The 16,909-nt window shown below is 38.7% G+C and overlaps 1 protein-coding gene across 4 annotated transcripts in view; it reads right to left on the bottom strand.

Annotated features, from left to right (window-relative positions):
* The window catches only part of GKAP1 (G kinase anchoring protein 1), an 81,566-nt gene that overhangs the window by 22,110 nt on the left and 42,547 nt on the right, over nucleotides 1-16,909 (bottom strand). For 2 of the 4 annotated variants that reach the window (XM_010384023.2, XM_030920099.1), the window contains one exon: nucleotides 8,139-8,291. The exons of the other annotated variants lie outside the window; for them this stretch is intronic. In XM_010384023.2, coding sequence (XP_010382325.2) covers nucleotides 8,139-8,291 — 153 coding nt within the window. The remainder of the gene's footprint in view (nucleotides 1-8,138; nucleotides 8,292-16,909) is intronic. 4 annotated transcript variants of the gene reach the window in all.

Genomic DNA, 16,909 nt, shown 5'->3' on the forward strand with positions numbered 1-16,909 from the left:
TTTTGAGAAAAGACGAGGAGAGAGTACTTCCAAACTCCTTCTATGAGGCCCTGATACCAAAACCAGACAAAGAAATATCAAAAAAGGCCGGGCGCGGTGGCTCAAGCCTATAATCCCAGCACTTTGGGAGGCCAAGACGGGCGGATCACGAGGTCAGGAGATCGAGACCATCCTGGCTAACATGGTGAAACCCCGTCTCTACTAAAAAATACAAAAAACTAGCCGGGCGAGGTGGCGGGCACCTGTAGTCCCAGCTACTCGGGAGGCTGAGGCAGGAGAATGGCGTGAACCCGGGAGGCGGAGCTTGCAGTGAGCTGAGATCCGGCCACTGCACTCCAGCCTGGGGGACAGAGCGAGACTCCGTCTCAAAAAAAAAAAAAAAAAAAAAAAAAAAAAAAAAAAATATCAAAAAAAGAAAACTAGAGGCCAATATCTGATGAATATCGATGCAAAAAATCCTGAAAAAAATACTGAATTCAAGAACAGATTGAAAAGATCATTCATTATGACCAACTGGGATTTATCCCAGGAATGCAAGGCTGGTTCAACGTATATAAATCAATACATCGCATCAACAGAATGAAGGGCAAAAACCACATGATCATTTCAACTGATGCTGAAAAAGCATTTGATAAAATTCAACATCCTTTCACAATAAAAACCGTCAAAAAACTGGGTATAGAAGGAACATATCTCAACATAATAAAAGCCATACACAATAAACCCACAGCAAGTAATATACTGGATGGGGAAAAACTGAAAGCCTTTCCTCTAAGATCTAGAACAAGACAAGGATGCCCACTTTCACCCTGTTATTCATTGTAGTACAGGAAGTCCTAGCTAGCGCAATCAGACAAGAGAAAGAAAGGGCATCTAAATTGGAAAGGAAGAAGTCAAATTATTCTTGTTTGCAGATGATATCACTTTATATTTGGAAAAACCTAAATGCTCCACAAAGATATTATTAGAACTGATAAACTTAGTAAAGTGGTAGGATACAAAATCAACCTTGAAAAATCAGTAGCATTTCTACAGGCCACAGAGAACAATCTGAAAAAAAATAAAAAAATGTAATCCCATTTACAATAGCCATAAATAAAAGTAAATACCTAGGAATTAACCAAACAAGATCTCTATAATGAAAACTATAAAACACTGATGAATGAAACTGAAGAAGAGATGACAAAATGGAAAGATATTCCATGTTCATGGGTTAGAAGAATCAATATTGTTAAAATGTCCATACCACCCAAAGCAATCTACAGATTCAATGTAATCCCTATCAAAATACCAATGACATTCTTCACAGAAATAGAAAAAACAATCCTAAAATATACATGAAACCACAAAAGACACAGAATAGCCAAAGATATCTTAAGCAAAAAGAAGAAAACTGAATGAATCATGTTACCTGACTTCAAATTATACTACAGAGCTATAGTAACCAAATATCAAGGTACTGGCATACACACACACACACACATAGACCACTGGAACAGAACAGAGAACCCAGAAACAAATCCACACACCTACAGTGAACTCATTTTTGGCAAAGGTGTCAAGAACATACACTGGGGAAAAATGTCTATTCAATAAATGGCGCTAGGAAAATTGGATATCCATATGTAGAAGAATGAAACTAGACACCTATCTCTTCCAAAAATCAAATAAAACTGGAGTTGCCACATGATCCCACAATCCTGCTGGATATATACCCAAATGAAAGGAAATCAGTATACTTAAGAGATATCTGCACTCCCATGTTTATCACAGCACCGTTTATAATAGCCAAGATTTGGAAGCAACCTAAGTGCACATCAACACATGAATGAATAAAGAAAATGTGGTATTTATACATGATGGAGTACTCTTTATCCATAAAAAAATTGTTATTTGCAACAACATGGGTGGAACTGGAGGTCATACACTAAGTGAAATAAGCCAGGCACAGAAAGGCAAACATCACATGTTCTCACTTATTTGTGAGAGCTACAATTCAGAACAACTGAACTAATGGGAGTTACAAAGGAGAAGGATGGTTTCTAGAGGCTGGGAAAGGCAGTGAGGGGGTGGGCAGGAGGTAAGGATAGTTAATCTGTACCAAAAAATTAGAAAGAATGAATAAGACCTAATATGTGATAGCACAACAGGGTGACTAGACAATAATTTAATTGTACATTTAAAAATAACTAAAATAGCATAATTGGATTGTTTGTAACACAAAGGATATGTGCTTATGTAAGCATTGCATGCCTGTATCAAAATATCTCCTGGAACCCATAAATACATACACCTACTATGTAGCCACAAAAAATAATTAAAAAAAAAAAAAAAAAAACGCAAAGAAAACCCAAATCCTACTCTAAGTTCCTAATTCAAATGCTATTTTCTCCTCACAAAGCCATCTCTGATCCCCTTTCCTGTGAATTACTATAGCATTTTAACAGTGTATCTTTTCTGGGGCTCACCATTTTTTGCTTGTACAAAAATAATTATCTATTAAGTACATACTGGTGGAAAACATGTTCTGCTCAACATTTTAAATCATAATCTAAAACTTCCCTAATAGTGTAAGAATGGCAGGTAATTTCATCCCAATGTAATAAAATTGATAAAACTGTTTGATTTCAAAGTCTGTTCTCTTTCCACTATGTCACACTATCACTTCGGTTTTATATCATACTGCTACTTAATTATTTAAACGTGTTAATATCAAGTTATATACCCAACTTTGTTCTATAAAGGCCTTGAGGAACCTAATTATGTGCTGAAATATACAAATATCATTCCTTCTATCCAAAAATGATCTCAGGTGGCTTTAAAAATTAAGAAGATACTACAAAGGGGAAAATCATAATGAAAAAGGAAAACCATAATCAATGAAAAAGAAGTGAATACACTAACCGTAAATGTTAATTAACATGGTTGCTTGGTGATATGGTTTGGCTCTGCCCCCACCCAAATCTCATCTTGAATTATAATCATCCCCAAGTGTCAAGGTGGAACCAGGTGGAGAGGGCGGTTTCCCCCATACTGTTCTTCGGTTAGTGAGTGAGTTCTCATAAGAGCTGATGGTTTTATAAGGGGATTCCCCTCTTTGCTCAGCCCTCATTCTCTCTTTTGCCATCCTGTGAAGAGGTGCCTCACACCATGATTGTAAGCCTCCTGAGGCCTCCCTAGCCACACAGAACTGTGAGTCAAATCTCTTTTCTTTATAAATTACCCAATCTCGGGTATTTCTTCACAGCAGTATGTGAACGGACTAATACAGTAAATTGGTACCACAGAGAGTCAGGGGCTGCTATAAAGATACCTGAAAATGTGGATGTGACTTTGGAACTGGGTAATAGGCAGAGGCTGGAACACTTTGGAGGGTTTAGAAGACAGGAAAATGTGGGAAAATCTGGAACTTCCTAGAGACTTTTTGAATGACAACGAAGCCCAGGCTGAGGTGGTCTCAGATGGAGATGAGGAACTTATTGGGAAATGGAGTAAAGGTCATTCTTGCTACGCTTTAGCCAAGAAACTGGTGGCTTTTTGCTGCTGCCCTAGAGATCTGTGTAACTTTGAGCTTCAGAGAGGTGATTTAGGGTACCTGGTGAAAGAAATTTCTAAGCAGCAAAGCATTCAAGAGGTGTCAGAGCATAAAAGTTCAGAAAATTTGCAGCCTGACAATGCAGTAGAAAAGAAAAACCTGGCCGGGCGTGGTGGCTCAAGCCTGTAATCCCAGCACTTTGGGAGGCCGAGACGGGCGGATCACGAGGTCAGGAAATCGAGACCATCCTGGCTAACACGGTGAAACCCCGTTTCTACTAAAAAAAAACACACAAAAAACTAGCCGGGCGAGGTGGCGGTCGCCTGTAGTCCCAGCTACATGGGAGGCTGAGGCAGGAGAATGGCGTGAACCTGGGAGGCAGAGCTTACATTGAGCTGAGATCCGGCCACTGCACTCCAGCCTGGGCGACAGAGCGAGACTCCGTCTCAAAAAAAAAAAAAAAAAAAAAAAAAAAAAAGAAAAGAAAAATCTATTTTCTGGGTAGAAATTCAAATCTACTGCACAAGTGAGGAGGAGCCAAATGCTCATCACCAAGACAATGGGGAAAATTTCTCCAGGGCATGTCAGAGACCTTCACAGAAGCCCCTTCCATCACAGGCCTGGAAGCCTAGGAGGGAAAATTGGTTTTCTGGGCTGGGTCCAGGGCCCCTATGCTGTGTGCAGCCTACGGACTTGGTGCCCTATGTCCCAGCTGCTCCAGCCATGGCTAAATGGGGCCAAGGTACAGCTCAGGCTTTTGCTTCAGAAGGTGCAAGCCCCAAGCCTAGGCAGCTTCTACATGATGTTGGTCCTGTGCACAGAAGAGAAGAACTGAGGTTTGGGAACCGCTGCCTAGATTTCAAAGGATGTATGGAAACTCCTGGATGTCCAGGTAGAGGTATGGTACAGGGGCAGAGCCCTCACGGAGAACCTCTGCTAAGGCAGTGTGGAAGGGAAATGTGGGGTCAGAGCCCCCACACAGAGTCCCTACTGGGGCACTGCCTAGCAGAGCTATGAGAAGAGGGCCACTGTCTTCCAGACCCCATCCACGGTTTGCACTGGAAAAACCGCAGGCACTCAATGCCAGCCATGAAAGCAGTCAGTTAGTGGGGGTTGTACCCTGCAAAGCCACAGGGGCAGAGCTACCCAACGCCGTGGGAGCCTATCTCTTGCATCAGCAAGACCTGGATGTGAGATGTGGAGTCAAAGGAGATCATTTCGGAACTTTAAGGTTTAACGACTGCCCTATTGGATTTCAGACTTGCATGGGGCTTGTAGCCCTTTTTGGCCAATTTCTCCAATTTGGAATGGGCGTATTTACCCAACGCCCGTACTCCCACTATATCTAGGAAGTAACTAACTTACAGGCTCAGAGGCAGAAGGGACTTGCCTTGTCTCAGATGAAACTTTAGAGTTAGACTTTTGGGTTAATCCTGGAATGAGTTAAGACTTTGGAAGACTTTTGGGAAGGCATGATTGCGTTTTGAAATGTGAGGACATGAGACTTGGGAGGGGCCTGGGGCAGAATGATATGGTTGGCTGGGCCCATGTGTCAAAGGTGGGACCAGGTGAGAGATAACTGAATTATGGGGATGGTTTCCCTCATACTGTTCTTGTGATAGTGAGTGAAGACTCATGAGACCTAATGGTCTATAAGGCGCTTCCCCCTTCACTTGGCACTCATTCTATCCTGCCACCCTGTGAAGAGGTGCTTTCTACCATGATTGTAAGTTTCCTCAGGCCTCCCCAGCCAAATGAACTGTGAGTCAATTAAACCTCTTTCCTTTATAAATTACCCAGTCTTGGGTATTTCTTCATAGCAGCATGAGAATGGACTAATATGCTTGGATTGCACATAAAATTTGGAAGTCGAGGAAAGATAAGAAAACATTAAATTTAATTCAGTGCCAGAAAGAACTTCGCGAGTACATCAGGGTAGGCAAGGATTTCCCACTACTAAGTTGAGAATAGATTTTCCATAAGAAATAGTGTTATTTACAAATAAATCTTATTGCTGCTTTAGAGTAAAAAGTTCTTAAAGCTTCTCCTGTATACCATATAACACAAACATTAATAGATGGTGTTAATTTGCTGTATGACTGAATTTACCAGTCTTTGCAGTAAACAAAGAGATAACATCCATTGAAGAGAGGAAAAGATGGAAAACAGATGGGAACCAGATTCCAAATTTGGAATGGCTATTGTAGGAATTTGTCGAAGTTAGAAAGAGATCAATCAAAGGACCATTAAGAAGAAATTAGACTATGGCAAAAGTTACATAGCACTGATTTTCAGATAACATTAGCAGTGTTTTAAAAAATACTTTTTAAACACCTGGTGGCCGGAGAATTAAAACAGGCAAGGTAGACAATATTGTGAGAGCCAATGCTACATACTGGCAAGTAAGGAATCACAGAAAATTAAGGAAGTAAAGGTAAAGTGTTCATGGGGACATTACTGAAATTACTACAAGTTTCAAGCTGGGAGAATTGATGGATTGGAGGTCAATACAGAGTAAAGAACAGGTTCATAGTTAAGACGAAGTAAGAGACTAGTGGTTATGGTGAAAAAAATAAATGCAGACATAGAGGTCTGAGGGGTAACACACTTTCTCTGTATGATGGAATTTAAGATGTGGCAGTGAGGATCTTGGAGTATGTCTCACCTCTTCCTGGTCCCATATAACCAGGACCAGGGTATGAGGAGAGAAAGCATTTTTTTCTCCCTCAGATAATATATTTTGGGTAACACTGGTATGTAGCAGAGGCTGGCAACTTTTTCTGTAAAGGGTCCAACAACAAACATCTTAGACTTTATGGGTTTTATACAGTCTCTGTCACATATTTTTTGTTGTTTTGAGATGGAGTCTTGCTGTGTTATCCAGGCTAGAGCGCAGTGGTGCGATCTTGGCTCACTGCAATCTCTGCCTCCTGGGTTCAAATGATTCTCCTGCCTCAGCCTTCCAAGTAGCTGGGACTACAGGTGCCCACCACAACACTCGATTTTTTTTATTTTATTTTTAGTACAGACAGGGTTTCACCATGTTGGCCAGGCTGGTCTCGAACTCCTGACCTCAAGTGATCCGCCTGTCTCAGTCTCCCAAAAGTGCTGGGATTACAGGCATGAGCCACAGCACCCAGCCATATTCTCTCTTTTCTTTTTTAATTTTTAAAATTATTTAATTTTGAAACACAGTCTTGCTCTGTCACTCAGGCTGGAGTCCAGAGGCACGATCTTGGCTCACTGCAACCCCACCTCCTGGGTTCAAGCAATTCTCATGTCTCAGCCTACCAAGTAGCTGAGATTCTAGGCATGTGCCACCATGCTTGGTTAATTTTTGTATTTTTAGTGGAGATGAGGTTTTGCTGTGTTGGCCAGGTTGGTCTTGAACTCCTGGTCTCAAGTGATCTGTCTGCTTCAGCCTCCCAAGCTGCTGGGATTACAGGTGTGAGCCACCGTGGCAGGCTCTTTTCTCTTTTTTAAATACTATTTTGAAAATATGAATGCCATTCTTAGCTTACAGTCCTTGTAATAACAGACCACTGACCAGATTTGATTCATGGGCTATAGCTTATTCTGTTGTATAGGATAAAATTCTAACTTCTTAGTTTCACAGAAAAGAGATTTCTGACATAAATCCAATCTATTTCTTCAGTCATGTCATCCCAGACTTGCTTAACCGTAAACTTTTTAGTTGCAGAATTTTTCAGTTTCCTAAATATTTAGTCTAGGGCCTTTTATATTTCAGGACGTCTATTCTTGTAGCTCCCTTAGACCCAAAGTCTTTCTCTGTTTCTCAGCTTATACAGTTCCTCACTATCCGTACTCCATCCCAAATGTCACTTTTTATATAACCATCACAATTCACCCAAGCAGTGATCAATTACCTTCACTATTCAAAATCTCCTTTTTTTTTTTTGAGATGGAGTCTCGCTCTGTCGCCCAGGCTGGAGTGCAGTGGCCAGATCTCAGCTCACTGCAAGCTCCGCCTCCCGGGTTGACGCCATTCTCCTGCCTCAGCTTCCCGAGTAGCTGGGACTACAGGCGCCTGCCACCTCGCCCAGCTATTTTTTTTTTTTTGTATTTTTTAGTAGAGACGGGGTTTCACCGCGTTAGCTAGGATGGTCTCGATCTCCTGACCTCGTGATCCGCCTGTCTTGGCCTTCCAAAGTGCTGGGATTACAGGCTTGAGCCACCACGCCCGGCCAAAACCTCTTTTTTATTGTTCATATCTTCCTTAAAGTCTTCATTTGTGCTGAATGATGATCCTTTTACAGGTCTACCTCTCCATATCCCCACAACTCGGAGTGTCTAAGGGAAGAGAGGTCTTACGCATCTTCGTGTTTCCACTCCCTCCTCTGAGTGCCTAACAGTACACGGCTTATGGCACATGCTCAGCAAACAGTCATCAATGAATGAACTAGTTCATATAGTATAAGTATACTTCATACTTTCTAATATAAATATTTGAGTGATAATTACTAAGATCATATCCTAAACTACTACTTTACACAATAATTTGATTCTACTGCTTACTTGTTTAAAAAATAAAAATTACATTTCAATTTACTGTGATTTTAAGAGAATTTTCTACTTTACATGCCTGGTTGTGTTCATGAGCTGTACAATTATCTGTTCCATTATATTCTGTAAGCTGTTCTCTTCGTTTTTCTCTAATAAGAATTTTATGAACATCATCTTCCAGTCTATTGAAGAATCCTCCATCATGTGATAAAGTCTGAGAAGAACTCAATTCCTGTCAAAAATGAATTATGATTTACTATCATTCAACATGCATTGATATGCATTTAATACACCTAGTCAACCACTAGAAGGGATACGCATTTGGTACACCTAGGCAAGCACTAGAAGGATAAAAAAAAAAAAAGAAAAATGACAGCTAAGAGACAATCAACCACTTGGTCCTTCTCCATCTCCAGAAGATAAAACAGTAGAGACACATTTGGAAATTTCCTTTCTTCGTATTTTTTGGACTTAGATATTGCTTTTTAAATTTCTGTTATTTATATACTGAACAACTCACCCATTTAATGTGTACAAGACAGTGGTTTTTTAATATATTCAGAGTTGAACAACCATCACCCCAATCAACTGTATTACAATTCCATCACCCCAAAAAGAAACTGTACCCATTAGCAGTCACTCCCCATTTCCTCCTAATACCTGCTGCCTGCCCCAGGCAACACTAATCTATTTACTGTCTCTATAGATTTGCCTATTATGGACATTTTGTATATATGGAATAACCCAATATGTGAACCTTTGACTGGTTTCTCTGACTTAGCAAAATATTTTCAAGATTCATTCATATTATGGCTTGTATCAGCACTTCATTGCTTTTTATTGCCAAATATCTCATCCTACATTTTATTTCTCCATTCACTGGTTGATAGACATTCAGGTTGTTGCTACTTTTTGGCTATTATGAATTATGCTGCTATAATATTCATGCACAAGATTTTGCGTGGACATATTTTCAATTCTCTTGGGTATATACCTAAGAGTAGAACTGCTGGTGACTCTATGTTTAACCTTTTGAGATATCACTAGATAATTTTCCAAAGCAGTCCATCATTTTACAATCCCATCAGCAGTCAAGCGGGTTGCAATTTATCCGCATTCTTATCAACACTTGTTCTGCCTTTTTCATGATAGCCACTGGGTGTGAAGTGCTGTCTCACTGGGGTTTTCAGTTGCATTTCCCTGACAGCGAATGGTGCTGAACATCCCTTTTGTGTGCTTATTGGAGATTTGTATATCTTTTTGGAGAAATGTCTTCTCAGATCCTTTGCCCATTTTTAACTGGGTTACTTGTTTTTTTGAGTTGTAACAGTTCTTTATATATTCTACATGTCTGTATCTTATTGAATATGATCTGCAATCATTTACTCTCATTTCGTGGGTTGTCTTGGCATATTCTTGATGGTATTCTTTGTATCACAGAAGTTTTTAAAGTTGATGAAGTCCAATTTTATCCAAGAAACCACTGCCTAACTCAAAAATTTACTCCTATATTTTCTTCTAAAAGTTTTATAGATTTAGCGCATGTGTTTAGTTCTGTGATCCATTTTGAGTTAATTTTTGCACACGGTGTGAAGAAAGGGTCGAAATTCACTCTTCTGCATGATGATATCTAGCATCATGCGTTGAGAAGACTATTCTTTTGCCCTTTTAACTGTGTTGGGACTCTTGTCCAAAATCAATAGTCTTGTCCAAAATCAATTTCTGAACTCTTAATCCTATTCTATCAATCTGTAAATGTCTATTCTTATGCCAGTACCATACCGTCTTGATTATCACAGCTTTATGTTGCTCAATCTTTTACACTGCTTTTTTTTTTTTTTTGAGACAGATTTTCACTCTTGTTGCCCAGGCTGGAGAGCAATGGCATGATCTTGGCTCACTGCAACCTCTACCTCCTGGGTTCAAGCAATTCTCCCACCTCAGCCTCCTGAGTAGGTGGTATTACAGGCATGTACGTCCAGCTAATTTGTATTTTTAGTAGAGATGGCGTTTCACCATGTTGGCCAGGTTGGTCTCGAACTCCTGACCTCAGGTGATCTGCCCGCCTTGGCCTCCCAAAGTGCTGGGATTACAGGCATGAGTCACTGTGCCCAGCCTTACATTGCATTTTAAAATAATTTTTATATAAATTCTACATGCCAATAGAAGATTTGTAAAAGATAAGATTTTTTATCACTGTCTATCCAATTATATAATAGAAATTTTACATTCTCCAAGAGAAGGAGCATTTCCTCTTCAATATCCTGTTATGAAGACAGAGATTGAAGAAAATATTCCTTTCACTCATTGGTTTCACCTATGTCCCACATTCTCTCTCTTTTTTTTTGACAGTCTCACTCTCACCCAGATTGGAGTGCAGTGGCCCAATCTCGGCTCACTACAACCTTCACACCTTCACCACTCTGGTTCAAGCGATTCTTGTGCCTCAGCCTCCCAAGTAGCTGGGATCACAGGCACATGCCACCACTCCTGGCTATTTTTTTTTTTTTTTCAGTAGAGATGGAGTTTCACCACGTTGGCCAGTGGGTCTCAAATTCCTGACCTCAGATGATCCACCCTCCTCAGCCTCCCAAAGTGCTGGGATTACAGGTGTAAGCCACCATGCCTGACCCCACATTCTTGAGCTACAGTTATTCACAATTTCACAATTTTACCCATCTCAATTGTATTTGTGGGCAAATGACCCCAAGGTTCAATAATTGTTCATACTTTTCACTTCATATTATCTTAGAAAGTCAAGTGTTTGAAAAAAAATTTATTTGTATATCAGTGCTTACTATATGAATGACATTTAAAATGTCTGTACGACACTTTATATTTTGCAAAGCACTTAAACAAACATTACCTTATTTGAATTTCATAAACATCATGAGAAGTTGATAGAGCAAGTATTATTTCCCCACCAAGTAATTATAGTCTTAAGAATGCATGTGCAATTGCTAAGGGATACAGGTATAACTCTAAGATTACTGCTTCATAAAATAGTTCTAGTATCTTTTTGTAATATTCTATTTTACAGCAATAAATACAGAAATGCTAAAAACACTGCTGAGCTTCTGTGGAAGGAATAACATACTGCTACCAACTAATCAGCCTTTGGATGTCATATCACTAGAGATTATAATTCTAGCCAATGTCCCTGTCTGTTGATAGTTGCTCCTATTACCATCATGCCTATCACAAAGGGCATTCTGTCCCTTAAGTATTTTTGAGTGAGGCACGAAGTTTCTTTCTGATCTAGAGATGGGATTTTTTTCAAAAGATATATTGATAAAAAAACTATAGGGGGGAGAAAAGCAAAAATAAATCAACTACTACATCCCACATATATCAGATAAAAAGATTAAAATATGGCAAATATAAGAATATGGAATATTTAACTTAATAAGTCTAGTCAATGCAATTTCAGTTTAATTCAAATTCTGCATACCTATTTGGTACCAAGCATACAATGAATAAGACACTACAGTGCTTATGTAAATATAGACATACAGATCAATGGAACGGAATCGAGAATCTAGATCTGAGCCTTCATATCTATGACCAAATTTACTTTTTAAAAAGGTGTCAAGGTATTTTATTAAGGATATAAGAGTGTTGTGCTGGGAGAAGTGTCAATGCATATGACAAAAGGTAAATTTGAACTTTCTTCACAATTCATAAAAATTAATTCAAAATATGGATCACAGACTTTAAAGGAAGAACTAAAACCATAAAGCCTCTAGAATAAATCATCATGGCTTGTGTTAGGCAAAGATTTATTTAATGAACACCAAAAGTACAATTCATAAAGTGACAAAACCAGACTTGATAACAATTTAAAATTTTTGTGCTTCAAAAGACAATTAAAAAACCAAAAAGACATCCCCAAAATATGTACGTCTATTATGTATCAATAAAAAATTAAAAAGAAAAGGCAAGGCACAGCCCGGAAGAAAGTATCTGCAAATCATGTATCTAACAGAGGATTTGTTTCCAGACACATAAAGAAATCGTACAAATCAATAAGAAAATACACAAAAATGAGCAAAAAATTTGAATAGATATTTCAAGAAAATATAAGAATGGCTGATAAGCATATGAAAAGATGTCTGAAATCAGCAATTATGAACATGCAAACCAAAACTACAATGAAATACATTACATACCCACTAGAATGGCTATAATCAAAACAAGAGATAATATCAAGTGTTGACAAGGATGCATAGGAACTAGAACTCTCATATATTGCTGGGGGGAGTGAAAAATGGTAGTCATTTTGAAAAACAATTTGACAGACTCTTTAAAAGTTAGACAAAAATTCACCATACAACCCAGCAATTTCACTCCTAAGTAACCACCTAAGAGAAACTAAAACATATCCACACAAAGACATATGTCAAATGTTCACAGCAAGCCTATAACCTGGTGAATAAACAACATTTATACAATGGTATACTGCTGCTACATGCTACAACATGGATGTACCTCAAAAACATTATGCTAAGTGAAAGAAGCCCAACACAAAGACTACACATTCTATGAGTCCATTACAGGTTACAAGAAACTGCAAATCTCTAGAGACAGAAAGTAAATCTGTGGTTGCCAGGGACTGAAGGTGGGAGTAGGGATTGACTACAAATCGTTATGAGGGAACTTTCTGAGTTCCAAAACTAGACTGTGTTTATGGCTGCACAACTATGAGTGAATTACATACTTGCAATGGGTGAATTTTACAGTACTTAAATTATAACTCAATACAGCTGTTTTAAAACAAAACAAAACAAAACACCCTTGATCCCACACCATTCTACTTAAAAACTAGAATATTACCTATAGACCTTGCGGCCCATCTGTATATTCTTCCCTTAGTCTCATCTTCGTGCCTCCACGAGGAACCATTACCTCAACTTAGTGTTGATCATTTCCATGTTTCTGTTGTTTTACAGATGCATCACTAAATAATATAATTTCATTTTGTTTGGTTTCTTAACTTCTTATTATGAAAATTTTCACCCATATATTCTACACTTAGATTTAAGGATATTCTATATTTGGCCCTCCTTTTTGTGCCTAGGTATTTTATACTAAAGTACAGTTATTATGATAATTCATCTTGAAATTCTTTCACATGCAGCTATAAAACAATTGTCCAGTTTAACCATATTATCATTATCATACCTAACAAAAATCATATTTGTTAACATCACCTTATTCCTACTTTATTATTATTTTGTAGACAGTTTTGCTCTAGGCACGTGCCACCACACCTGGCTAATTTTTCTATTTTTAGTAGAGATGGGGTTTCACCACATTGGCCAGGCTGGCGTCTAACCTCCTGGCCTCAAGTGATCCACCTACCTCGGCCTCCCGAAGTGCTGGGAACTGCGCCCAGTCTATACCTACTTTACATTTAAATTTCAATTGTATAAAAATGTCTTTTATTACTAATCTAATACAAACCTACATATATTGCATTTGATATCTCTTTTTCTTTTTTCTTTTTTCTTTTTTTTTTTGAGACAGAGTCTGGCTCTGTCACCCAGGCTGGAGTGCAGTGGTGTGATCCACTGCAAGCTCCGCCTCCCGGGTTCACGCCATTCTCCTGCCTCAGCCTCCCGAGTAGCTGCTGGGACTACAGATGCCTGCCACCACGCCCAGCTAATTTTTTTTTTTTTTTTTTTTTTTTTTTTTTTAGTAGCAGCGATGGGGTTTCACTGCGTTAGCCAGGATGGTCTTGATCTCCTGACCTCGTGATCTGCCCACCTCGGCCTCCCAAAGTGCTGGGATTACAGGCGCTACCCACCGCGCCTGGCCTCCATTTGGTTATCTCTTAAATCTTCCTCAATCTAGAGAACCTCATCCACACCCAAACTTTTCTTCTCCATAACAGTTTCTTGTTGAAGAGACCAGGTCAGTTGTCCTACAAAGTTATCTATCTTCTAAATTTGCCTGATTGTTTCTTTTAGGTATCACTTAACTTGCACTTCTAACTCCTACATCTCCTGTAAAATGGAAGTCAGATCTTAAGGTTTGATTTACATATAGATTAAACATTTTTAGCAGGAATAGTTCTGCTGAATTTTAAGTTTAATAAAATTGGTATCACTCTGATGCATTCATTCCTCTGAGACTGGTTCTTCACTCAACATTCTCTTTTGGATTCATCCATGTTGCTACCTGGACTTAAATATTCATTTGCTTTCACTACTGCGTAATCCATTGCGTGATTATACTAAAATTTATCCATTCTACTGAAGATAACCATTTGAATTTTTTCAAATTTGTTTCCTGAGTAGTATGGAGGTCATGATGCTGGGCCACTGCACACATAAATATTTCTGTACGTGGCTCCTAGGAAATACATGCAATCTTCTCTAAGGCATGTGTACCTACAAGTGAACTGCTAAGTCATAATTTGTATCACAGGTGAACACACTACAGCCCAAAATGCTGCCTCTTTTTTGCAAATGAAGTTTTACTGGAACACAGCCATGCATGCTCATTCATTTAAGTATTGTCTATAGCTGTTTTTATACTATAGTGGCAGAACTAAGTAGTTGTGGCAGAGACTGGATATACCTCAAAGCCTAAAATATTTGCTACCTGGTCCTTCACAGAAAAAAAGCTTGCTGACTCCTGGGTTATAATGAATATTTGACTTTATATGAACATCAAACTCATGCAAAATATTTGTAATAATTTGCATTCCCACCAATATAAACTGATCCAAAACTCGCTTGATCTATAACCTCTGCATCTTGTTATCTATACACTTCGTAATTTCTGCCTGCCTGTTGGGTGGGAAAAAAACAGTATCTCAGTGTGATCAGAACTGCATTTCTCTGGTTAGCAGCAAAATCGAATATTTTGTATGTTTTTGCTATTCATATTTCCTATTTTGTGAAATGCATAATGTCACTAGTATATTTTTTATATTTTTATGAGACAGTAATCATTTGATTGGAGTTCTTTATCTGAATACTAATGCTTTATCACTTCTGTTTTGAAAATAGCTTTTCCCCATTTGTGCCTTGTCTTTATATATCCATTCTGGTATGTTGTGGAAAATAAGTTATTCATTTTGAGTGACATCTATTTTATCAACCTTTTGTTTTATGGTTAGTGTTTTTGCTAAGTTTTCCCCTAACCCTATGCCACAAATATATTTTACTGTATTTTATAGTTCTAAAAGTTATAAAATTTGCCTTTCATATAAGCATTTAATTTATATAGAACTGATTTTAATGTGTGATAGAAGGCAGAGATCCAATTTGGATTTTTTTCTAATATGGCTAAGAAAGAGTCCCTTGCTTTTTCATATATAAGACATTACGATGTTAGAATATTTAACATAGTGTAATATCAGCACAGGAATAAACTCACCAGCAGAACAAAATAGCTCAAAAACAAACACATGCATATATGGAATACTGATAAATGACAGAGTGACATTACATATGGTCCTTCTTTAGGAGTTCTTAGCTACTTTTTGGCAATTGCTTTTCCATATTAGTAACTTGTTGAGTTTTTTTTTCTCTTTTTGAGATGGAGTCTCGCTCTGTCACCCAGGCTAGAGTGCAGTGGTGCGATCTCTGCTTACTGTGAGCTTCGCCTCCCAGGTTCACGTCATTCTCCTGCCTCAACCTCCCGAGTAGCTGGGATTACAGGTGCCTGCCACCACGCCCAGGTAATTTTTTTATATATATATTTTCAGTAGAGACAGGGTTTCACTGTGTTAGCCAGGATGGTCTTGATCTCCTGACCTTGTGATCCACCTGCCTAGGCCTCCCAAAGTGCTGGGATTACAGGCGTGAGCCACCATGCCCGGCAAACTTGTTGAGTTCTTAAAACTCCAGGATTTTTTTTTTTTTTCCACTGCAACAGCAAAGACTCTATAGATCAATTTGGGAAAAACTGTCACTTTCATTACAATACTTTCATATTTCCAAGGGCTCCAAAGTCACCTCCTCAAGGACTAGCCTCTCAGCTTTACAGTTTTAAGATACCTTAATATACAGTAACACACAAACTTCAAAATGATCCATCTATATGTACTATTTCTCTTTTACCACTCTTGAGTGCTTTTAACTTATTTCAAGAGGAAATCTAAATAATGATGTTCTGGCCAGGTGTATTAGCTCACAACTATAATCCCAGCACTGTGGAAAGCAGGAGAGTTGCTTAAGTCTAGGAGTTCAAGATCAGCCTGGGCAACATAGCAAGACCCCATCTCTAAAAAAAGTAGAAAATATTAGCTGGGCATGGTGGTGTGCACCAGTAGTCCTAGCTACTCAGGAGGATGAGGCAGGAGGATCACTTGAGCTCAGGAGATTGAGGCTGCAGTGAGCTGTGACCACACCACTGCCCTCCAACCTTAGTGACAGAGCAAGACCCTGTCTCAAAAGAAAATGGTATTCTTCCAGTCAGAATGGCTATTATTAAAAGTAAAAAAAAAACAGATGCTGATGAGGTTGTGGAGAAAAGGCTTTTACACTTTTGGTGGGAGTGTAAATTATTTCAAAGACCTAGAGGCAGAAATATGATTCAACCCAGCAATCCCATTACTGGGTAAATCATTCTATTATAAAGATACATGCATACGTATGTTCACTGCAGCACTATTCACAATAGCAAAGACATGGGATCAACCCAAATGCCCATCAATGATCGACTGGATAAAGAAAATGTGGTACATATATGCCATGGAATACTGTGCAGCCATGCACAAGGATGGAGCTGGAAGCCATTATTCTCAGAAACGAATTCAGGAACAGAAAACCAAATACTGTTGGTGTTCTCACTTATAAGTGAGAACTGAATGGATGAGAACATATAGACACAAGGTAG

Source organism: Rhinopithecus roxellana, chromosome 16, assembly GCF_007565055.1.
Source record: "Rhinopithecus roxellana isolate Shanxi Qingling chromosome 16, ASM756505v1, whole genome shotgun sequence".
Classification (NCBI taxonomy): domain Eukaryota; kingdom Metazoa; phylum Chordata; class Mammalia; order Primates; family Cercopithecidae; genus Rhinopithecus; species Rhinopithecus roxellana.